Source organism: Homarus americanus, unplaced genomic scaffold (assembly GCF_018991925.1).
Source record: "Homarus americanus isolate GMGI-L3 unplaced genomic scaffold, GMGI_Hamer_2.0 scaffold23617, whole genome shotgun sequence".
Taxonomy (NCBI): domain Eukaryota; kingdom Metazoa; phylum Arthropoda; class Malacostraca; order Decapoda; family Nephropidae; genus Homarus; species Homarus americanus.
In genome coordinates, this window is record NW_024720711.1 from 4,812,066 (window position 1) to 4,837,478 (window position 25,413).

The 25,413-nt window shown below is 36.6% G+C and overlaps 1 protein-coding gene across 1 annotated transcript in view; it reads right to left on the reverse strand.

Annotated features, from left to right (window-relative positions):
- Positions 1 to 1,314: 1,314 nt before the first annotated feature.
- LOC121860764 (structural maintenance of chromosomes protein 1A-like) overlaps positions 1,315 to 25,413 on the reverse strand; it is a 28,844-nt gene continuing 4,745 nt past the window's right edge. Inside the window, exons 3-17 of the mRNA XM_042358121.1 lie at positions 24,364 to 24,512; positions 23,890 to 24,058; positions 22,518 to 22,730; positions 21,282 to 21,504; positions 20,755 to 21,041; positions 19,850 to 20,061; positions 16,890 to 17,886; positions 16,185 to 16,384; positions 14,948 to 15,083; positions 11,945 to 12,097; positions 10,910 to 11,104; positions 10,494 to 10,672; positions 10,154 to 10,331; positions 7,407 to 7,502; positions 1,315 to 3,882 (exon numbers count right to left, since the gene is read on the reverse strand). Of these exons, the coding sequence (XP_042214055.1) occupies positions 3,877 to 3,882; positions 7,407 to 7,502; positions 10,154 to 10,331; positions 10,494 to 10,672; positions 10,910 to 11,104; positions 11,945 to 12,097; positions 14,948 to 15,083; positions 16,185 to 16,384; positions 16,890 to 17,886; positions 19,850 to 20,061; positions 20,755 to 21,041; positions 21,282 to 21,504; positions 22,518 to 22,730; positions 23,890 to 24,058; positions 24,364 to 24,512 (3,393 nt within the window). The 3' untranslated portion in view covers positions 1,315 to 3,876. The remainder of the gene's footprint in view (positions 3,883 to 7,406; positions 7,503 to 10,153; positions 10,332 to 10,493; positions 10,673 to 10,909; positions 11,105 to 11,944; positions 12,098 to 14,947; positions 15,084 to 16,184; positions 16,385 to 16,889; positions 17,887 to 19,849; positions 20,062 to 20,754; positions 21,042 to 21,281; positions 21,505 to 22,517; positions 22,731 to 23,889; positions 24,059 to 24,363; positions 24,513 to 25,413) is intronic.

Consider the following 25,413-nt stretch of genomic DNA (forward strand, 5'->3'; position numbering starts at 1 on the left):
TAAAAAGGAAATTGAATTTGAAATACGGTAGTGTATAGTAGTGTACCCATACTTTCTTACTTCACAGACTGTAGTTTAATAATCATGGATATAAATCCTCACTATTTCCTCTTTTTTATATTTTAATCCACTTAGGCCTAACACATATAAAGGCCTCTTTTCCAGTATTTCCCAGACCAAACATCACAATCTCTGTCAAATAAAGCCAAGGTCATAATCACACAAACTTAAATGAAATGACAGGTTTTTATAGTATACATTGAATTTCAAATTTTTCTTCAAATGAACCGGACTCAGTTTCATTTTCTTACTTCACCTTAGGCACCATCTTCCATTCTTATTACCATCCGTCAGTCTTAACAACACTCTTAGATTCTTTCATTAACAGGAAACTTAGCGGTACTGTATTTTCTGAAAGCATCATCAATATACCTTCACATCACTCTTATCTCACTATTCCTAATCAATGTTGCTTTATTACTATTAAAAGGGGGAGGAAGACATACATTATATCTGTTAAGAAACTGTCAATCATCTACCTAAGTACAGGATACCTTCTCATTACAGGGATTCGATTAACAAGCGACATTATACCTAACTGGGAGAGCCAACTTACTGCATCAGGTCTGTTACCACCAACTCAACCCAAAAAGTAAGTTACTTAGGAAAAAATACAGACACTACAAAATGTGAAACAAGAGTAAATTTTGAAGAAACATATAAGATACAAAAATGTCACAAGTAACTGCTTCTGTGAATTGATATACTGTACTGTTATTTTGACATTATTGTACAGTATCAGGTATCATGTATATCACAAAAAAACATCATGTGACTTTGTAAGGACGACTAAGAAAATATACGGTACATGCAGGGCTCTCAAAATAGTTCTTCTCAAGAGACACTAAGAGTAAACAGGAAGGTTTTTTTTAAAGGTTAGCTGTGGGTCTATGCTCCTTGGGCAAAGGACTACACATATCAATCAGATATTCAATGACATGTTTAGGCTGGTAAAAAAAAAAAAAAAACTGGTACAAATCAACTTAAAAAGTTCTGTATATGACATTAACTTCTTCACATTTTGTAACCTAAATGCTTATGAAGCAATTAAAAATTACATTATGGGGCTGTTATGTCTGTATTAAACATCATTATCATTTGCCAGAATATTATGTACCTTATTTAAGAAAGGGTTAAAAACATACAAACTTTAAAGAATATTTTTTTATTTCATATCATAATATGATTAACCTTGTATTGCATTAGTTTTTTGTACTCAAAACAAAAAATACAGGAATTAAATAAAAATTTAGCCATCTTTCATTTGTGTTTATACAAAATATCTCCTTAAAACAAAATAAAATAATTCTATAGTAACCTTAGATTCTTGGAGAGCTAAATGGACTTACATTATCCTTTTGACAAATTATAATAGGAATAACACAACTGAAACATCCTCACCTCATTTCAACAAAAGTAACAAGGATTGTTTTAACTCAAAATTTCTCATTGAAAATGTATACAGTCAGTCAGTGCTAGAAATGAACATTACAAAGGAGCACTGAAGGCACCAATTTGCAGCACATTGGAATACATTTCACAGCAGCTCACTAGTCTGTAAGTCTCTTTAGCTCAAATGATTTGACAGGGAATTATTACACGTGAAGCCAACATGAAAGGATATAAATCGATATTTACATACATGAGTTCTCCCACCCCACACCTAAGGACAGAAGGTCATACATAGATAGAGAGTTCTAAGCAAGTGAAGACAAAGGTGAGAGAATTACATAAAATATACAGCATACACATCAGTAAAGAAAAAGAAAATTCTGGATAACAAAAGAGAATGTCAAATTAGAAAAATGCACAATTAATACATCCTATGCCCATGAGGCACATTAAAAAATAAAAATAAAATAAACAAAATACTTAAATAATACTCAAGGTTTTGCTATCAAAATATTGTCAAATGGTTGTTTTTGCTCTTTCAAGCTTGGGGTTTCATTTTAACATCTACACCCGAGATGAATATTGTCAAAGATAGTGGCACAAGTTGTCTCCTCCACAGTCCATTCTCACATTTACTAAGTAAGAAACTTTCACATTAGTGCACCTGACAAATTTATTCTTTCAACTTCCCTTTGTTTCTAAAGCATTTCTACTCTCCCCAAAAATATGGCATTGATTCATCACACTGGTTAAGCCTGAACAAAATTACAACATTGTGGTTCATTGCAGATGTTGCAAGAGCTTGGTTTTCACTGTACAAGCTCAAAAAATAATTATAAATAAATTTAATATACAGGTGGACCTCAACATTTGTGGACTAGACATCTGCAGTTTTGACTATTCAGTGACCCAAAATGTACTGCATACCATCTAAACATCTATGGTGAGGGTTCTAATAATTCTCCGTCAGGAGCTCAAGCATGGCAAGGTGATTCTTTAGCAGACCAATAATAAACTGTAGCACTGTATATAGACAAACATAAATACTGGACTCTATTGCATGATAAACACATCCTAAGAAATGAAACACCACACAGGTGGTTTCCTAAACCTATTTACAGAAAATGGGGCAGCAAAGACTCTCACCTGTTAATGTAGTGCAGTATACAGGTGTTGTTGTCTCACCTTCAAACATATTAACTAAATTAAAAATAATATTTATATCAAATATTGTAATTACCATGGACATAACTACACATACATAGTACAGGTTGACAATCCCTTATCCGAAATCCTTGGGGCCATATGTGTTTTGGATTTCGGAATTTTTGACAATTTCAGAATGGTTAGGTTAGTTTTTTTTCGGTTTTCAGAATTTTGGATAGGGGTTTTCAACCTGTATACATCTCAGGCCCCAAAACATTATACTGTACTGTATTGTATTGTACAGTACAGTACTGCCTTTGTTTGACACTCAAGCAAGCATGTTCATATCTTGTGTTTGTTCACAGTAGTGATTGACCTTTCTAATCTTGGTGAATCACCTCCCTATCAAGGCCTTAATCATGCCCCTAAAGTATTAAATGAGTGTGCAAAGTAATTATCAAATAAAAAGAAAAATGTGATGCCACTAAAAGAATACTGTATTACAATATCAATTATCAGATATATTAAAATTATCTTCATCAAAGCTTACCCTCATGTGGTAAGTACACTACTGTATAGATTATAGAATTATTTAAAATTTTCTCTAAAGTTAATTGTACAGTGTACACTAAAGCATACCTTTTTACTCTCTTTTATTGTACTTATAATTTATAGATATTTTATTTTTCTCTACTTCACCAATGGTAAGGTCCTTAACCCTATTTCCCCCATAAGGTTCAAGTAACAACATCCGTGTTTTTGACATTCAAGGCACTTTCCAGGATCAAAACCCTCACAAACATTGAGGTCCACTTGTAGTATGATCACTCCCACTTTTTCTTTTAAATTTCCAACAAAAGTGTTGGAAGCTTAGATTTTTTGTGCCCCACTGTTGCTTTGTAAGGATGTTGGTATGTTGAGGAAAAATCTGCTATACACTTCACCCTTCTGGGAATGGAAAATGCTTCCTTAATGATCACTGGCAACATTTAGCATGCAACCCATTGAGTTCAAAAAATTAATCTTCATGAGCTATAAAATCAGATTAATATAAATATATTTTCCTCACTGATTAAGACATAGAACTTCAAATGCAGTTGTATTTAAGATTTGTACAGTTTGTAAATTCCCCAAATTATTTGTCACATGTAAGTGTAATTAAATGTCAACAGTATCTTCAGCACACATCCTGCTCTCTTTTATAGATAGTGGGTTGACATCTGTGATTAAGTCCAACACTGGTGACACGCAGCTGCTTCCACGGAAACATGTTTATTTTCATCGCTATAAAAAGAGAAAAAGATTATATATATATATATATATATATATATATATATATATATATATAGGAATATATAGTAGAACCTCTATACAGGGGGCCCCCGACTTACAAACGGGGTTAAACTAGAAATTTACAGTATTTTATTTTCCTGATTAATTATTTTTTACTTTTATTTACTGTATATAGTCATTCTACTTTTTCCTTTTTTTAAATTAAGTGATTTTAGATGTATATAAGGACTTAGGCTATGATATAGTGGGATTTTAAACATTGTTGTGTAAGTACGGTATGCACACAGCATGTGTTCCGACTTCTGTACAAATCCGACTTAAGAACGTCCTCAGGAACAGAGCCCGTTCATATCCCGGGGACCTCCTGTACACCAAACTTCACGCCTTGCAAGCCTGTACCACATATTTTATTTTTTTAAATCCTGTGTACAGTAGAACCTCGATAAATCGGACTATTTGGGGCAGACTCCCAGACCGAAAAATGCAAGTCCAAGAAAAGCAAATATGGGGGGGGGGGGAATAACACTGTTATCTGAGCTGTTTTCAAGAAAATCAGTTATGTTATTACTGCACTTCAACAACTAAGGCCTTTAAGTGCATAACAAGGTTATTAAAATAATATATACATCAACAATAAAAAAGTATGAAATGACTCTGGGTTGAAAATCAGATACACCCTCAGTTCTCGCGCTGATGCTCTAGTGAACGGACATACTGTGACACGATCTCTTCTACCACGTGTATCAACCATTGCCATTATGTCCAAGAGGCCAGCTACTACATCATTAACTACCCCCACAGGCCAAGAAATCAAGGCAAGCAATTACACTGGAGCAGAAAATCAAGGTGCTGGAAGCCCTGCAGCGTGGAAATGGTGCTTCAAGTGTGGGACGTCAATTTGGACTGTCGGAGAGCTCTGTCTACACTTTAAAACTCAATGAGAAGAAAATTAGAGTAGCCTATGCTTCACCAGATGTTGCCAAGGGTAAACTCCACCTGAAGAGTGCTACGTATGGGGAGATGGAAGAAGCACTTAAGTTATGGGTAGAAGACATGTAGCGCCGAAAACTTTCTCTCACTGGCCCCATGCTGCAAAACCAAGCCTACAAAATACAGTCTTGGATACTTGAAAAGGAAGGGAAGTCCATCAAAGACAGTAAGTTCACAGCAAGTACAGGCTGGCTGTACAAATTTATCAAAAGGAAGGGTCTACGGAACGTGAAGCTTCAAGGTGAACTGCATCTGCTGACGCGGAGGCGGCTGAGGACATGAAGAAAGTTATGAAGGATATAGTGTTAGAAAATGATTATTCTCCTTGCCAAGTGTGGAATTGTGATGAAACTGAATTGTATTGGAAAAGAATGCCCAAGAAGACCTATCTAATGAAGAGTGAAGTAAAATCACCACGGTTTAAGGTCAGCAAGGACAGACTGATGATTTTCCTCGTGGCGAACGCATCAGGCACCGCACGAATGAAGCCACTCGTCATCCACCACTCAGCTAGACCTCGTGCCTTGAAAAATGTGCACATCCCGAAACTTCCTGTAATTTGGCGATAAAACAAGAAGGCGTGGATGACTTCTGATATTTTCTCATGGACAACGCATCTAGCCACTCCAAACACCTGTGCAGTATGAATAATGATGTAAACTTGACCTTCTTCCCTCCGAACGTGACTTCACTTATTCAGCCACTAGATAAAGGTGCTATTGCCTTGTTCAAGAGATATTATCTCAAGACTACCATGAAGCAAATGGCTGAAGCTATGAACAAGGACAACAATATGACTGAAGCAACATTTTGGAAGAGCTACACCATCAAAGATGCCATAACTAACATCACACTTGCGTGGAAAAGTGTGCCAGAAACTGCACTAAATGGAGTGTGGCGTAATCTGTGGCCTGAGGTAGTCCACGATTTCAAGAGCTTTAATGAAGGCAAGGACGTGAATGACAATATGAAGCTCATTAAGGAAGTGAGAGGTGACTCAGGATTTCAATAAATCCAAGAGGAGGATGTGACTGAACTGCTTGTTAGCATGGAGGATCCTCTCACTTCTGAAGAAGTCTTGGAGATGGTGGAGATGGCGAAAAAAACAAGAGGAAGAAGAGGAAGCGACAGATAAGCCCCCAAACAGTGGGGAAGGAACTGACAATTCCTAAGCTGAGGGAGTTCATGCAGCATGTCACTTCTGCCACCCAGTCTGCACTGCAACATGACCCTGATATGGAACGCAGTATGCAAGTGGTGGAGGCGTTGAATCGGGCTGCATCTACGTACTCTCAGCTGCTAGATCAACTGATTATGGCCCAGCAACAGAAGAAAATCACCTCATTCTTCCGTCCATTATCCTCATCAGGAGAGTTTGTTATGAAACCGAGTGTTTATTGCTCGGAAAAATAGACATTAAATTTTGGGTATACGATATGTAATAATTATGTGGTAGAAATTCAATAATTTAATGAATGTTTTCCATTGCTTCAGCTCCTGAGGTAGCTGGCCCATCTACGTCTGGGCAGACACAGCCGTCATCCAGTACTTCCTGCGTGTCAGATGTGTTAACAGCCACACCACTACACAGTGATGTGGATGATGAGATGGTCGAGTTGGGCTCTGCATCTTCAGAGGATGAATTGCCGAACTAAAGGTGATTGAAAATATATTTTTTTATAGCATAAAGTAATTAAAAAATAAGTTGAGAGGAAAGTGAGTCAGACGAGAGGTGGGTGGAGCGCAGCACCAGCGCCACCACCCTCCCCCATCAGCTGATCGCTAGTAAATAGACCATTTCGCATCCAGTAATTTTAGCGGTGTTGATTCATGAGTTTGTTTCAGCATAATACTACAGCTTGTACAAAACAATGTTTTGTTTATTCTAGGAGATGGGCTGAGGTGCATCTGGGTGTATACTCTCAGTCGTGGAGGGCCAGTGACCCAAGGCAGCAGACGGTACTATCAGTACCATCCAGCTCTCGACTCTACTGCAGTGAGTGCTTGCTGCATATATATCATTACATCATATTTTTCTCATATTTACTAGTTAATAAAAGTCTTTGTTAGTACTTTGTGTTTCTCTCAATTAACAAACTAAATTATTCCATTGAAACAACACTTCGATTTAGCGCAAATTCGGTTTAAAGTGACTTTTCTCGGAACATATCTCGTGTTAAATCGACGTTCTACTGTAATAACAATTTGGACACAATATGAATTCTTATGGTCATTCATCAATGTTTAAGAGGAATCAGAAAAAGAAAGATAATGATTTGTTTCCACAATATATAACCTGTGGAAACATTTAAATACACACTCAAAAGACACATTGTCAATGATAAACACAAGAAATAACAATAGTGTGGGTCATGCCTAGACCCCTCTGAGAGCTGAGGGGTAAAACACATTACATATACTTAATTTACGCAACAATACTGTACTAATAATTATATAAAAAAAAGAAAGGAAACTTATGAGCACAAAATCAAGTAAACTTCTACATCTAAAGCATAAGACTTTACCTGAGCACCAAAAGGCCCAACTGGGTCCTCACTTCTCTGCACTGGGTAGTTTTCCAAGTCCAGCGTCAACACTTTACTGATTAGACATTCACCCGGCTGCAAAGTAATATATTTAGTCAAAGTATGCAAGACACTTAAATATTTATTTGTATGTGTTTTGTCTGTCTACACACAAAAAACATACATATATACAATACAATACTGTACATACATACAATCATTAAGAAATGCATTAAAAATGTTGAGTCTACCTTCAAGTCTACGTGCTTTATTAACAACAAAGCACGGAATGGACTTGAGGGTAGACTCAACATTTTTAATACATTTCTTTCTGATTGTATATATGTACAGTATTGTATTATATATATGTATGTATCCACACACACAAAACATATAGTAAACAATAATGGGAAAATCCTCTCACAAATAATCAGAAACAAATGCATGTAAATAATGTTGAGTCTACCCTCAAGTCCACTCCGTCCTATGTTGTTAATAAAGCACAGAGTAGACTCAACATTTTTATATACAGAGTACCTCTCAAAAAACACTTCACAAACAAGACACGAATCAATTGAACAGATGATGTCGAATGTGAACTGTAAACATTGCAGTGATGTTTTCACCAAGCCATATGACTTGAATTATTACCGATTCAGTGTAAACAAATTTATCTACACTTCATTTATATAAAGGTAAGCTATTAGGCTAATCGAGTTTCTATCAAGTAAAAACAAATAAAATACTGAATACAGTATATATTGTACTGTACTGGAAGTTAAAAAAATTTGGTAGTGAAACATTCAATTTAGTAATGAATCTTGTGGGATCTGGTAATAATAGGAAAATCAGACATGGTAACCCAACAATCCTCAGTCTTTGTTCAGTCTGCATACGCATTACACGTTATCGCCAACTGTGATTTACTCAATATTTTTCTCTCAAACATCTTTATAAGTTTATTTATATTTCTTATGGTTAGAAATATTTTTATATAAGAGTTTTATCACTAAAAGGTTTTATGCGAGACACTCCACTAATTTCACAATTTTTCCTCTTCACGGCTACAGTTTTCTCTCTCGGCAACGTAGACTTAACACACCATAACAAGTAATTTTCCCCTTTTCATGTTTTTTTATTCTATTACTGAATTATTTTATCAAACTAAAACAGTTTTTATAAAAGAAAACAAAACTAACACTAATATAACAAATTATAATGCAAAATGTCAATGTTGGTGTTTTTGAACCTACTACCGCCTAACCCATAATTCAAATTGAATCAATTGTCATTATAAAGTGGTGTTCTTCAGGAACACAACTACTGCATTATTGGAGAGCTGAATGTAGCTGTAAAATCCTGCACAGCATGGGGAAGATGTACAATAATCCAATTAGTGTTTACTTAATAAGTACGTACAACATTAGAAATTGTGAAAACACGTACTAAACCCCACCAGGAAGAGATCTGTACACTTAATGCTCACTCATGATGTCGTGATGGGCAGTGCCAGAAGCAAAGGTAGTGGTATATCTTGAATATATGTATAGCATGTATGTATATAATGTACTGTAATTCAAGCCGGATAACTATATACTGTACTGTAATTCAAGCCGGATAACTATATACTGTGCTGTAATTCAAGCCGGATAACTTTATACTGTACTGTAATTCAAGCCGGATAACTATATACTGTACTGTAATTCAAGCCAGATGACTATATACATGTACTGTACAGTATTTCATATTAAATCTCAATTTTTACAAAGTACAGTAAGGAGTATGTAACAAACAAGTGGAAACCATAAAAACAAATTATATTTAACTACTGCCATCAGCAGCAATGTATCAACAAATACTGTATGACAGTTTTGAAAACAATCTTGCAAGGTATTCACTGTTCTAAGCAGTAACATATAAAATGTGCTTTTTTGTAACAAAATTTCCAAGGTATTTTTAAAAAAACAATATAAAATACTTTATAATTTCACCTGAAAATGCATCATCGTGTAACACATACATGTACTATATTTCACACATTTATTTTCAAATTTTATTATTTCAAGTAAACTCACCTCTAATATATGATGAGATGTTAGTACTTCAAGGAAACTAAAGAATGTTTATTTATTAACACTAGAAATCGTTAAAATGGCAGACAATCCAGTGTTGGGAAGATACCTTTACAGATGACTCTCATTCATGGTGCATGGCTGAGGATGATGCCAGAGTGGTAGTGGGTTCCAAAGGGTGTATGATATGACAAACTGTACTGTATTCAAGATCATAATTAAATAGGTTGTATTAAGGTGATTACAAATATTCATAAATAATTAATATGTGACAAAGAAGTGGAAACTTGATTTTTTTTTATTAATATTGGAGTCTCATCTGCTTTAGTGTTTACATTCCTAAAGCACTATAACAAGTGTGATGTTGTAAGTGAGTGAAACATGGGCAGTGAAAGGATGACATGTAGGCTTGACCAAGGTGAAATGAGAATAAGGAGATAGACGCATATTGTAACATTGAAATAATAGGAGAGGGCAGTTGGGAATTGACAGTATTGGCTAGATTTTGCTTAGAGGCAGGTTAAGATAGCTGAGGTAAGTGGAGAGAATTGAAAGCGAACCTAATGAAGTGCAAAAGACTATGTAGCATGGAGAGTTTTCCTCGGGTAATCATGACTAACCTATGTAAGCATGAAAAATGGCCATAAATGGTGATGATGATGATTATTCACTTACATCAGGGCAAATTCCAACAAGGGCATCAGCATTCTGATAAAATTCTTCTTTAAGCGAGATGACGATGGTCTGTAAATGAGATTTCATCTCTACTATATAGGATGCCACCTTGCCAATGTTGGTGTTGTCCAAGGCTGCATCAATCTCATCCAGGACAAAGAATGGAGCAGGTTGATAACTGTCAATGAGATAATTACAATATATGTAAGATAGCTTGCAATGGGAGATGAAAATATACCAATCTAAACCACAAACTAAAATATTTTGTTTCTAAATATTCCACCTGATTTCAGAGGTGATTGGTACAAAATAAATGACAAAGCAAAGAGATAACTCTTACCTATGAATACCAAAGAGGAGCGCTAGCGCAGCGATGGTCTTCTCTCCACCCGACAAATTAGACATGGGCTGGAATCTCTTGCCAGGGGCAACACAGTTATAGTTGATGCCATCAAGATATGGTTCCTCTGGATTTTCTGGTCCCAAAAAGGCTTGAGCAGAGGGATTCTTGGCAAGTGCCTAAATAGGAGATTATTAAAATTGCTCAGAAGAGAATTACAGTACTACATAGAGAGAGAGAGATCAAGCTAGGTAATGTCAGGCGATCTCGGTGGGGTTGTGTCAAATCCAAAATGTACTACACAAAGGTGCGGGACAGTTTTCTTTTAGATTAAAACTTCATGAAAACATACAAATGGTCCTTTTTCATTACGGTAATCACAACTACACAAAATAAAAACCGTTCTCCGAACCCACCTTGTAAATGCCATCAATTTCATTTGACACATGTTCAAAGAAAGCCATGAAGCGGTCATAGCGGTCCTTCTTGGCCCTCTCAAATGCCTGTTTGGCCTTCCTGGCACGCTTGCGAGCACTATCAAACTCAGTGTTTGTCTCTTGGAGCTTCTCTCTTGCTAGATCGAGCTTTTGCATCGCCTTCATATTAGGTGCCTGAAGAAGAGATCATCAACCCTATCACAATGTTATACTCAATCTAGTCATCTGTTTACCTACCAACCCATCTATACTTCATTTATAATTTCAAACACTATAAAGCCGACTCGTTTCATTACAGTGAGTTCTGCTATAACGCGTGTTTTGATAACGCGAATTTGCTCTAACGCGATTTATGAATTAGGAACGATATTTGTATAACGCGAACGCTTATTTGCTGTAACGCGATTTTTGCTTACTATTTCTCCAATTTTGTGGTATTAACTGTGAATATGGTAAAGAAGAATATCTCCAAGAAGCGTTCTGGTGATAGAATTCCCGGTGATGATCGTAAAAGAAAGGATATAACACTTGAAGAGAAGCTCGATGTTATCAACCTCAAAATCACCCTTCTCCCCCATCAAGTTACATTCATATTTTTTAAAGGTAAAGTATTACATTTACTGTATGATTTCATTATTAGATATGAATGTAACATTTATTTAGACTGTGCTATCCTTTGTGTTAGGCGAACTACTAAATTTTTTCGATTTCGAGTAATCTGCACCTAACCCTATTTTCTCCATAAGCCCTGTTATTTCTATTACGCGATTTTCTATAACACGATATTTTACAAGAACACAATTATTGTGTTATAGCAGAACTACCTGTACAGGAATTTGAACAATTCTTATTAATAAAAAGTTCTACCTCTCAATAACCAACTGGCTGCTTCCCATTACACTTGTCCTTTACGACCTAAGTTGACTCCCTTTTATATATAGCTGGTAAACTACGTCACTAACATCTTATACAAAAATAGATCTTATACCTTTATATCAATACAGTATTCATTACCTGAATGCGCTGTATGGTGTTCATGAGCTCATTAATGTGTTTTTGCATGCGCTTCTCAGCCTTATGCACATCATCCGAGTCATCCAACTCCTTGTGGGAATCTGACAGGCAAGAGTAGTCCAACACAATCCTTGACTCCTTCTCATACATGATCTGAAAGTATTGGATGCCTTTGAATTCACCATTATTAATACATATTACCGGTAAATATTCAATAATGAAAAGATACACGTGGGCTCGGCAGTTTCTGTTTGAAGAATAAACTGTTCTAGTGGATGAGTCAGAAAAAAAGAGGAAATATTACTGAATAAGTTTGGAAGGGTGTGGAGTAAAGAAAGTTGAGATTGAATGTAAACAAAAGAAAAGTGGTGAAAATAAGAGAAAAGAAGGGAGAAATATAGGATAGCCAGAAAGAAGATTAAAAGAAGGAAGTAGAGCATACATCAGATATCTTAAGAGTGGATATGTCAACAAATGAAACAATGAACAGAACCACAAATAAGCACAAAGAAAGTAATAGGTGCTCTGAGATATGATTGGAAAAAGTGACAATGATATCCAAAAAGGTAAAGATGGGGACTTACTGGGGTACTGTTGAGCTCCTGGTAACTTTATTATAAGGATGCGATGCAAAAATTCTGGATACAAGAGGAAAGAGAAAATGAAAAAGAAAAAAAAATGGTAGCATTATACATTATAGAACTGAAAGTGATGGACAATGTCACCCGAGATGTTAAGAGTAACAGCGTTGCTGGCAATGTTACCAAGTTAGACTCATCACTATAGTCAAATCCCCCAGGCACTCTTGCTGCCAGACCGAGCTGCTCTGCTTTGGTTTCAGGGGGTCCCCGACTTACGAACGTCCACCGATAAGAACGGGGTTAAACTTGAAATTTACAGTATTTTATTTACCTGATGAATTATTTTTTACTTTCATTTACTGTATTTTGTCAATGTCTTAAATTAAGTGATTTTAGATGTATATAAGGACTTAGGCTATGATATAGTGGTATTTTAAACATTGTTCTGTAAGTACGGTATGCACATAGCATGTGTTCCAACTTCCGTACAAATCCGACTTAAAAATGTCCTTAGGAACGGAACCCATTTGTAACCTGGGGACCTACTGTATTTTTAAACTCAAAATTTCAGGCAGAAAACTCGATTTTTTTTCACTTTTGTTTTTACTCAGTTACATGCACACACAATCCTTCATAAAGAGTAATTGAAATTACTATCATAAGGTCAAACACATTTCTTTGTGTGAGAGAGTTAGCTCACTCAGTGGAGTGTGGGAGCCCCATTGCTAAGGGTCAGCAGAGTCAGCATCGCCATGCCAAGCTTTGAGGCCATGTAGGCAACATCTTTTGCAAATGGCGGTGGTATTAAAATTTAGTTTAGGTTTTCCTTAATGGTTTTAGCTGCATACAATATTTTCATCCAAATAGTATCTTATTATTGTTGAGGAAGTGAACCCTATTTTTATCATTTGTTCTATTATTCAAGATATGAAAATTCACCGAACAAATGGTTTTCCAGGAACTAAACCCATTCTTTAAACGAGAGATAACTGCACTGTATAAGCAAAGGGATAATGTGTTTGATAATTATACAGTATTGTTTTATTTCTTTTGTAACATGGTAAAAATAAAGCCTACGTGCAACATTCATATTCCGAACCATTATTTAAGGATTACCTTTTCATTCTTAATCTTTTGAAATTCAGTTGCAGCAACATTTGTTATCGTACAGTATTACCTTAAGGTGACGACCAGTTGTTCCGCCGAAACTGGTTTACTGAAATTAGTTCTTTGCTTCTGTAACTGATCTCTGCACAACTTCAGCAGGTGATGGAATGTCTTTGGTTTCATTTGCACATACTGTACCTAACACATTTCATTTCACCATTAATTATTTGTGGGAACAGGTGATGGTATTTTCCCTTTAATGTACAGAGACAATTAATGGGATGCACCAAATATACTGTAGTATCTACAAGTTGTATTTATCAATTTCCTCCTGTGCAGCCAAAGCAATACAAGCTTCCCACCTTCATTGTCAGTGTGATGTAAGAATGCATTTTCTGTAGGAATAATTGCACCAGAAACTTTGCGTTACATAACGTCTGTCTCTGGACAATTTTAATCAGAATATGCCTGATTCCGGCCTCATTGAGAATGTGCCCTAAGGGTGTTGCTGAGAAAAGAAGGCTGTCCTTCAAACAGGATTTGAAGAGACTGGGGTTTAAGGGATCTCTAACTTACTGTACATACTATGCATCCTTAATAAAATGGTAAAAACAATACAGTAGTGACTATGTGATGAAATTACTGTACAGTAAACCCTCGAAGATCCAGACCCGGGAAATCTGGATTTTGGAAGATCTGGACAAAAAATTTGGGGGTTCTGGGCTAAGAAGCCTCCTTGAAGTTTCCCTAAGAAGCATTTCCAAACCAGAGCAAAGAACATTTTAGGCCCGTGGGCGCTACTTGACCCATCAGTTGCTTGGACACAGGTGCCCTAGGAGGTGGGAAACAAACAGTTGACAAATGTGGTTTGTGGGAATATTATTTCACCCACTTTAGTAAGGATATAATGTTTCTAGTTATGTTATCATAGGTAAATGCAAGGTTTAATACGGTAATTTGTTTATCACTACATTAGTACTGTATTTTTGGTGTTTCTTATATAATTTATTATTCGCCGGAATATCCGGACAATCGGCTTTTCCGGGCAGGTGGTCTCCCCTTTTAATCCGGATCTTCTAGGGTTCACTGTATTACAATTTTTTTTTTAATTAAATAAAAGCAGGTTGGTAAATTTTCTTTTATATCATCACAAATAAACTTTTCATAGCTAGAAAATCATAAAGACCCATATATAAGGTGAATCAGTTGGTTTAGCTAGCACCCACTCCCTAAGGAACACTGAAATACATTAAGTGCAATATTATATTCGTATGACAGGTTGAGCTAGTGGTAGTAATGGAGACCACTGACTGACCTGAGTGTTCATCCCAGAGGAATACTCCAAGGTGGATTCTCCAGATTCTCGTCCTTCGTTCTCTATATCCTCCATGTTGCCTCGGGTCATGGGGACCAGAATGTCATCCATTTTACATTGCTTCAGGATGGAGTGTCTGCATACACGAAAGGTATCATAATAGTGAAGATGGGAGACCCACTGTAAGTTACATTAGTTTTCTTTCCAACTGTGAAACTGATAAGGATGAATACAGTAGTTATACCTTTGAACTGTGTTCTGTGCAACCTACATAAGTTATTTATTGATTCTTGTTGTTGTTATTGTTGTAACCACATTTTTAACTTGGATGAAAATGTGATGGGACAAAACCTACTGAAAGACTGTCTGTGGTGGTTAAGTGTTGAGCATACAGTGAGTAGTTGGAATGAAGAATGTAGGGCAATATTATATGTACACTTTGGAAGAGTTTGATGTTGTACTAATAATGATTGACGAATGGGTAGTGTCACCAACAAAGTCTGGCAAGATGTACTCTCGTTTCTCTGGGAAGGACAATTTCTATTTCTAAAATACTGTATGTGTTTCTAGTGGAGATGTGTTCATTACAAGGTTTTGTTGGTAGGTGAAGAATGATGGTTGTGTTGAAGGGTTTAGGTGTAGTATTCTCTTACACTGCAGTATTTTCATTTCTTGGTTTTGTGGTCAAGTTTTTCCTGGTTTGCTGTGTCTGATTCTTTATAGAACTGCATATGTGACCAATGTTAGCTTATAGTATAAATTAAAATATGTTGATACTTCAAACAAAAGCGTGGTTTTTGAGAGAAGTATTTCTATCCTAGATAATGGTTCAATCAGAAGAAGCGGTATCTGGAGGAGGAAGGTTAGGGAAATTTTAGCCCTCCAATTAAGGGTTAGGACCAAAATGGCTTTTCTCAACTTTCATAAAATATCTTTCGGGTTATAATGGAAAACAAAAAGCATGGTGCATCCCATACTCTTCATGAATATTGTCTATGGTTAATATTCTGAGAGTCAGTCACAGAATTTTTATATAACACATGAATACTGTATTATGATGTAAGGTATCAAGAGTACAGTATATGGTAATGCTTTTTAATAACTACAAAATCCTCAGAGTCTACAAAGCTGATCATATCACAGCTATCCCTAACCTTCCAACGCTATTCTGGAATAACTTAGTACTATACCAGCATAGATGTCAGGAAGGGGTTATCCTTGAAAACTTTTTTTTTACCTTTCTCCTTTCTTCTGTTCCATTTTGTGCTCACTGGAATTGATCTGCTTTTGTATACTTTGAATGTCTTTGGCAATGGCCCCAACTTCTCGACGTGCCTTGCCAATCTCATCATCCATTTCATCACATTCCGATTTCTTCGCCAATTTCTCGGACCGTTTTTTCTCCAGATCTCGCATGGATTTATCGATCTCTCCCATCTGTTACAATAAAATAACATCACAAGAACATACAGCCATCTGTGTATCCCAAACTCTAAAAATAAAACAAATACTATAGTGGCCTTTTAGTTAATGCCACTGTTTTAACCCCTAGCTTAAGTTTTTTATATACTTTTATACAGGCAATTTAAAGTTTTTTGAGTCAAGCCCTGGCTAAAACAGCTCAATTGGTCACATAGATCCTTCTACTATATCCTCAACAGACTTGGTTTAGAAAGGGATAAAAAGAAAGGTGTTAAGGCCACATATCAATTGCAACAAAACCATTCAAAAGATAAGTATAAAACAACCTCTGCTTTCAAACAAAACACTTCAAGTTTAGTTTTATAATAATATTAAGACATTCACCATACTCCATAAAATAATTTATTAGTGTCATGAAGGGAAACAACCTGGTACATTAAAAGATGAAGTTGTGAAATTTAACATGAAAGTAGAGGAATGGGGAAATATTGATAGCTAATATAATATTAACCCACTGTACCTGCTTTTGTTCTGCCTGTTTGGCTTGTTCGAGAGCATCCTCATCATCCTGCACGGCACGCTCCCACCTTGCTACATTACTCTGAGTGTCTCTAGATTTCTCAAATTCCAACTGGTTCAAAATACGATTTTTCTGCTTTTCAAATTCTAAGCGACGGTTGGCACGGTCAGTTTGTGCTTGCAGCTCTCGTTCTTCATACTGACGAATGTTGGTGACGCCAATAGACTTGCAGAAGTCAGAAAAGACCACGTCTTCCACAGTGTTCATCTTTTCCTTAACGTCACTCATGAGGGCTTCACGCTCCGACATAGTTTTCTCTATATCATGTAGCTGTGGTTCAAAGGTATTCAATTCCTCTTTCAGTTTGTCCAGCTCTTTCTGCAGTTGTGCAATCTGCTTTTCTGTGGTTTCTTTATCTGTTCTTGAATACTTGAGCCTAGTCTCAATGCCACGAACCTGTGACTCAACCGTGTTCAGCTCAGACTCCTTACGTGACTTCTTCATGGCTTCTCGTAGTTCTTCTGACAACTTCTCCTTGGATGACTTCAGGTTAGACAAGTGCTTTTCATCCCATCTCTTGGCCTTCCTCGCCAAGTCCAAACTACCTCCTGAGATTATGCCAGACTTGGAGAAGAACGTACCATCCAATGCCACGGCGTCATACCTGTGCCCATCCTCCATCTCATATGCCACCTTAGAGGCATCCTCAGGTGTCTCACACACCAATGCATTATTTGTGGCAAACAACACTGCTCGCTTGATCTCTGGTGGATCATATTGTAGAACATCATAGAGGAGTTTGACATTTCTTGGGTCCTTAATGTTCCTGAGTCTCTCCTTGAGAGGTTTGGCTTGAATGTAATCAAGGGGGAGGAATGTCTCAGGGTCCAGCATCTGGTCTTTGAGGTATTGCACGCACTGACGTGCGGTCTTCTCAGTGTCTACCACTATGGCTTCCATGTACTTGCCCAGGACCTTTGTGATAGCAACATTATACCTGCCATACAAAAATACAATATAATATTAATGCTGGGTTTACATTAACTTTTAACTCACTCACCTAGCCAAGCAAGAAAATTTTAAAAATATAGAGAACGTACTATATTAGCCTATAGTTTTGATTCTGCAAATATATTTTCCTTAATGCAATACTGCATGTGAAATACATCAATAGTGAAAACAATTTTATAGTTTAGTCTATACAGGTATCCCTCATTTAACAATGGGGATGGGTTACCGTATTTATCGCTATACACGGGATGACACTCGGGAAAATAGGAACATTATCTAGGATTTAAATGAATTCTATTTTCTCAGTACTTTATGTTCAGTAAAATAACTTCTCAGTTATAAAAACAAATATATATTAATACCAACAATCATCACCAATCACTGACACGGTAATTAATTCATCATGAATGCACACAGCGAGTAAGAGATTAGGTCTTCCTCAAGATAACACGGTGATTTTAGCTTAACAATAAACCTAAGAAATTATATGCTCTCATATTTTCAACTTAATACAGTGGTCCCTCGGTCAACGAGCACAAAAAGTTCGAGCAAGTTGCTCGTTAACCGAAAAACTCATTAACCGAAACCATTGTTTCAATGGGTTTTTGGGTAATTGGTTCCAGCTCACCGAAAATTGCCTAAATTCAACAAAAATGGGAGAAAAGTACACTTACTTTGAGGTGTGTATGTAGAAGGCTCCTGGATGATGATGATGATGATGGGAATTAGAATGGGGGTGGAGGAGAAGGAAGAAGAGAAGGCATTGGGGTGGAAGAGAAGTCACCCCATGGCACCTTTTCACCCATAAAATTTTAGTTCTCTTGGTGTATTTCAAGATTATTTTCTTTAAATCAACACTGCACTGCATTATATATTGTCAATATGTAAAATATATTTCAAAATGACCAATTATTTGCTTGGAAACACAGAAAAAAGCATTTAGTTGAAGAGAGTCTCAAGCAAGATATTACCTCCACTGAAAACAGAGAGAGACTAACGCCTGTCTGGTGTGTTAACAGGCTGGATGGCACGCCAGAAACTAGCTTCTTTACCTTCAATTATGTTCAATAATTGTTAAAATGGCTAAAAAAGTTAATATTAAACTTTTAAAATTATTGAATAGTATAAACTTCTTGATATTTACTAAAATAGTAAGGAATTTAAGCCCTAAAACCGATTACTGCATTGGCGGACTAATACTACAGCTGGTGGACCGCCAAATGCAAGCGAAAACATGTTGAAGTCAGCTCGTAAAAAACTCGTTAATCGAGGGATTGCTTGTTAACCGAAGTTAAGAATCTTATGGAAGGTAAATCGTTAACCGAAATCTCGTTAACCAGGGCGCTCGTTAACCGAGGGACCACTGTATTATCAAATGGGAAGACAAAACTGCACATAATAATTTAAGCTTTATAGTACTGTGCAGTCCAGTACACCTAAGCATTTCTAACAACTACCATGCTGCTCTACCAGGAGGAAAGTCCAGTTCTGTTTGGGTATAATTTCATTAGTAATCTTTTCAGTTTCCTCTATTATTTTTACTTATCCTCATCAATGTTGTCACCAGTTTTATACTTTAACTCAAATTTTATTAAAGAATTGTAATGATCCAGTCAGACTAGTAATTCTTATTTTTACTTGCCCAAACTGAAGTTTACTCATATCAGACAAGTGAGTTCAGTTTTGTAAAAAAAAAAAAAAAAAAAAATATCGTGTCTCCAAATCCAATTTATAAAAGCTGGGTACTACAAACTAAAAATTGATTACCTGTTTTTGTTTCCAGAAATCACAGTATGCCTTTTGTTTTGGTTTGGAACCTAACATTTATAAAACGACATACAGTACCTGTACTGTATATATATGGGCAATATTACCACCATGAAATATCTCAAGCTTTAATGTTCCCTGCACCAGAGTTAATGATTGTGTTAACACTCGCACATACACACCTCTTGTGAATGGGCTGACACATATTGATCATGCGGTCATACACCCCAGAGTAGAGCTGCTTAAAGTTCTCAACAATTTCCTGCTTCTTCTTCCTACGAGAATCTTCATGTTTGTCAACTCGTGCATCACCCAGTTGTTCTGTTACAGTCTCTAGTTGTTCTTGAAGCTGTGTTATTCTCTCCTTGCTGTACCCAACATCTGATACCAATTCCTAATTGAACAGCCGTAAAAAATAAATAAGACACATAGGTAAGTGTTGATGTAAATGTACGTTGGTGCATATGCATAGATTGATTCCTGATTCACCATCTTAGGTTTTTTATTAAAATTTCAAATACATATTACAGTACCTTCTTACTAAATAGCAATAAACAGTATGTTTCTTATCTGTACTCTTTCTAGTTTTACAGTAATAGCCTTACAGCATGTCCAATACATTTGCAATTTTGTTTCAAATTTCAAATTCTCTGACAAATAATTACTTGGAATGAAATGCACATACAAAACATTACCAGCTGATGACGACAAATACCATAAATACAGCAGGTAAATTATTACATATGGATAGGTAAAGCACACAAGACTGAAAAACAAAATTTCTGTAAAACCAAATGGCAAAGACACACTAAGTGTTTAGCAACCATCAATATCCTCACTTTTTACCCTACCACTTCCACAGCCCAATACAATGGCACTTTAATCATAAATTCAAATTTCAGTCACAATTAGCTACAACATATGAAGTCATAAAAGGAAGTGTGGCAATGATAGAACACATGAGCTTTTCACTTAATTATAAAACAAGAAAGTGTATAAAAAATGCCTAACTATAATTACTCTTCAATTATTACTGGGATCATGGAATAATTACCCTTAGAAAGGGCTACTTTCAAGCATGTCATACCTGTCTCAGCCGCTTCTGATCTTCCAGTGATGCCTCAGATTGACGTATGTGTTCCATCAGTTTTTCTACCCTCTTCTGTGCCTCCTCCAACTCATGTCCCTTTTGTCGTAACCGATTTTCTATCTCAGCCGTACGCCGTTGGGCATTATCGAGGCGGTCCTGATCAGACTTCTGTTCACGGTTAATGGAGTCCAGTTCTTGGAGGTACTGGGCTGACTTGCGGGCTGCTGCATTTTTTAGTTTATGATACTCCTTAACCTGTACCTCTTCCAGCTGTACACTCTTACCTGGTAAAAATAATCGTCAAATAAAACAATCTGCAATCCATAGAAAATTAATTCATTATTTTTACATAGTTTGATGCACAAAAACACACACACATTTCACAACAATCAATAAAGTCCTTTCCAGAAATGTGGAATACATAAGAAAAGAATTCCCCATGACAGAAGTGAAAAAAAAACTTACACAAGACGACAAGAACACGTAATGTTCACTATTTGAGAGTTGACGCCCACAATACATACCTTGACTCTCAGAATCCTGCGAGACCTGATCCTCAAACTCGCCTCTTTTCTTCTCCACTTCTTGCAGTTCGCTCTCCAACTCTCGGATGTCATCCATGTGAGCATTGTGGGCCTTGATAGCCTGGGCAAGTGACTTGCGTGCTGAATCTGCCTTCTTCTGCATGTGTGTCACTCTCTCCTTTGCCTTAATGAATGTTGGTCGCTTTTTATTCACTTCAGATTCCTGGAGAGTTAATTAAATTAGTTATGTAAAATACACTACAGAACAAGAAATAAATGAAGAGTAAACAGGATGTTAAATGTCAATAAAAAAATACAGCTACCGGGTCCTCAGAATCCAACTAAGGTCACTGAGTGCACAGTTAAGTTATTTGTGTATTTGCTAAGAACAAACACACCTGCTTAAAATTATTCAGAAATTAATTACAGTATACTGTACAAAAAAAAAAAAAATTTCCCATTATTTAAAGTCTTTATAACCTTTTGTGAAACTTCTACAGAAACGCGATGTAAAGTTGTGCTGGTGATGATCGCTAAAGTGCATATGCTTGTTGACTCTAAGCCATAAATAACAATAAATTAAAAAATTTAACATATCCGAGTGAGCCAAATATTCATGTGCTATTTTTTATTAAGATCAGGTTTGGTCATAGTTAGGCCTGCCAGAAATAAAATTTACCTAAAAATTAAAAAGGTTACCTTTTGTAAATGACACTCAAAGATTCCTTGATCAGTAAGAAAACTTTGTCAAAAAGTTTTACTAAGGTGTAATTATTCTTAAAATACTCTACAGATTTAATCTAGTTATAGGTCTACAATAAAAGTATTAATTGAATCTAACAAACTTTAGATAGTTTTATTAACCTTACATTTCTCAAGGTTATATATGATACAGTAATATGTGATATTAGCCTCAAAGTCTTGGTTTGAGGACTGATCTGTGAAAGCAAAAGCACATCAACCACACAGCAAATGTTCCCTATGAACATGCCAACCAGTCTTGTTGCTGGTTATGTGGGAAGACTGATGGGACAAATTTTTATGCAATATGTTTTAAGTTTCTTTCACAATTATACGTTGGAGTTATTATTCACTCAAGACAAAATAATATGCTCTCTACAGCACAGAAAACCACAGATTTTTCTCCCATGGCCTCCAAGGGAAACTAGTGTCTGGCAATGGGCTGCTTCTCAGACAGTGGTTACACCTTGGTACTGTAGTGGCTGATAAACTTACCAACTCCCTGATATCTTGCTCCATTTTGGCCATTTCCCTGGATACTCTTGTGTGTTCCTTCTTCTTCTCTTTCAGCACTTCCTCTGCCTTCTCTTTCTTTTTCTCCACTTTCTCTAGGTCTCCGTGCTTTCTACGTGCCTCCTTTTCATACTCGGCAATCTCCTTTTCATTGTGGTACAGTCGGAACAGCTGCATCTCTACTTGTTTTTCACCCTACCATGAAAATTTTTAAGTTATTGACCTAGCACATGTCATGTTCTTCAATAATTAGTGTAAAATATCCCTGCAGTGTCTCTGAAACAGAGCTAAAAAAATATAATGTTTTAAGAAACCGTAACAAGAAGCATTAAATCTGGTATACACCATTTCTTGATGCTTTCCCCTTTCTTCGAGGTTCTGCACCCCTTGATCTGCCTCACACAAAATGGCACGTGGAAAAAAAGATGACATCACAGATGAGTAGAGAACTCATTCCTGTTCCGTTCCATCAAAATATCAGGACTCATTCAAGAATCATACTCTAAACAAGGATAAGTCTATTGACAACCTGACAACAAATCCATACTACAATGCACCCATCTTTAATGGTGGTATAAAAATTCATACTGCATTTATGTGGAGGATTTGATGTCAAGTATGTACAGACTACATGATGCATTTAGTTCAGAAGTCCATAAGTTAAACTGGGGATGCATTACATTTTACACACTGGTAAAATTTTATTAATTCCCAGATAATCTTTCTTTACTCCCTTTTTCCCTCCGTCATACATAGCCACCAATTCATTCCCACAACTCAAACTACCAAAATTTTTATAAGTTATAGGTTACTGTATTTGTTGTTTATAAGAGTACATACAAGAGCAGTAGCCGAGGATTCATATATTTAACATATGCAGGTTAGGTTACAGTATGTCATAATTTGTTGGACACCCTGAAGCTTATTTACAATGTCCACTTTGTCACTCAGTCTGAGCTTAACTGACTTTCACTGCAATTATTGTATGATTAACACTGCACTTCTGAGACAATGTTAGTTCTGTACAACAAAGCCCAGCAAATCTGTTAAAAACATGATACTATGTCTGTAGAAAAATAGAAGAAATGTGTGTATACACAAAGCAGCATTATCTTCTCTTTTTATATGTTTGTTCTCCATTAAATAGTGAAGTGCACAGGATCATGAGTCATATCAGTGCAAGAGTATCATTGGTCAGCTATATTATTCCTCAAGTTACTTTATGTTATGGGTTCTGTCAAGTCAACCACGCCATTGGAAAAATGCACATGTACATGGATAAAATAGGTAGGGTGGGGTAATATGCTGTACAAAGATGACTATACTACCAGATGTTGATAAAGAGAATCCTTACCAATTCATCCTTCAGCCTCTGGTACCTCTCGGCTTCCTCCTTCTCTTGCTTGGCTTCCTTACGTTCTGCTGCTATTCCCTTCTTCTTCTGGTAGGTGAACTGGGTGTCTTCTTCAGCCTTCAACATCTCTGTCTTCAGTCGGTCATACTCTTCCTTTAAAGCCCCAGACCTGCAATCCGCATTACTGGCTTAGATTCTTGTTTAACTTCTCTAGTAAACAAAATTAAGAGAACCGAGGAAGCTTGGGCCACCGGGAAGGACAATAACAGATTTAGCAACAAAAGCAAGGGGTGCCAGGAAATGGGAATAAATGGGCGATACAACCACGGGGTAAAAAGGCAAAGGCTAGGACAGATGTGGTAGCCGATGCATGAAGTCATCACATAATTGTACAGTTAAACAAGTCTACAAATATAAACATCACTGGTCAGAGTCCTAATAACTACGCTTTCCCTCATCACACACAACACTTACCCACTAATTTCCTCAAAGAGTGCTGTTCTCTCCTTTGGGTTTTTCATAGCTATGGACTCGACGGCTCCTTGGAATACCAAGAAGTTTTTGCCCTTCACATTGATGCCCAGTGCCTCGAGTTCCTTCATGTAAGTCTGACTGCTCACAACCTACAAAAAATATTATTTTTAGTGGGAAGATCAGCAGTCAAAGCAGCATTAGAACATTCTGTATAAACCAGTGTACAGTAGACATGTGTTGTTTTTAAACTAATAAATATACACAGTTACATAAGGTCAAGGCTGAATTACTTTAGGGCCTCTCTAGAGTTCTCATGCAAGACTAAATCATACTGAGAATACAATGGCTAGTATCACCAGAACGACTAAGTCCACCTCCAGTATGTAACCCAGCTCACAATTGGGAGTCTTGACACTACCGCTTTACTATCATGTCCTGATGAAAAAGTTTATTGTACTAAAACAGTCTCATACATGTATCAAATATAACTAAGATATCCTCTTTCCAGGACTTCCAAAAACTTAAAAAAATACAATGATATCTCCTTTAGCCAGAACAATTGGTGCAGAGCACTTCCAGGTAACGAGACGACTCTCTCAAAGCCAGAAAAAATCACTCATCCCCAGAATTTTCCAGGTAATGGAAAAATGTTCCCAGAAGTTCCAGAAATTGCCCATTACATCATCTCTCGATCCCGGAAAAAATCCCCCATTCCCGGAATTTTCCGGGTAACGGAATTTTTTTTGGAATTTCCAGAAAATGCACCCGATTTTCATCTCTCAAACCCGGAAAAAACTCCCCCATCTCCGGAATTTTCAGGGTATTGGGAAATTTTCTCAGAATTTTCCGGAAAATGTGCCCCTCGGAGAATCGTTCCCAAAGCCTGAATTTTCTGGAAAATTCAGGCTTTGGGAACAATTTTCCAAGAAAATTTCAATTCCGGCTATCGAAGAGTTCTGGGTTTGAGGGATTCTGGCTAACGGAGATATTACTTTACAGTATTACCACAACTATGGTGTTCCCCTTCACTCAGAGGCTACAAGAAATCTA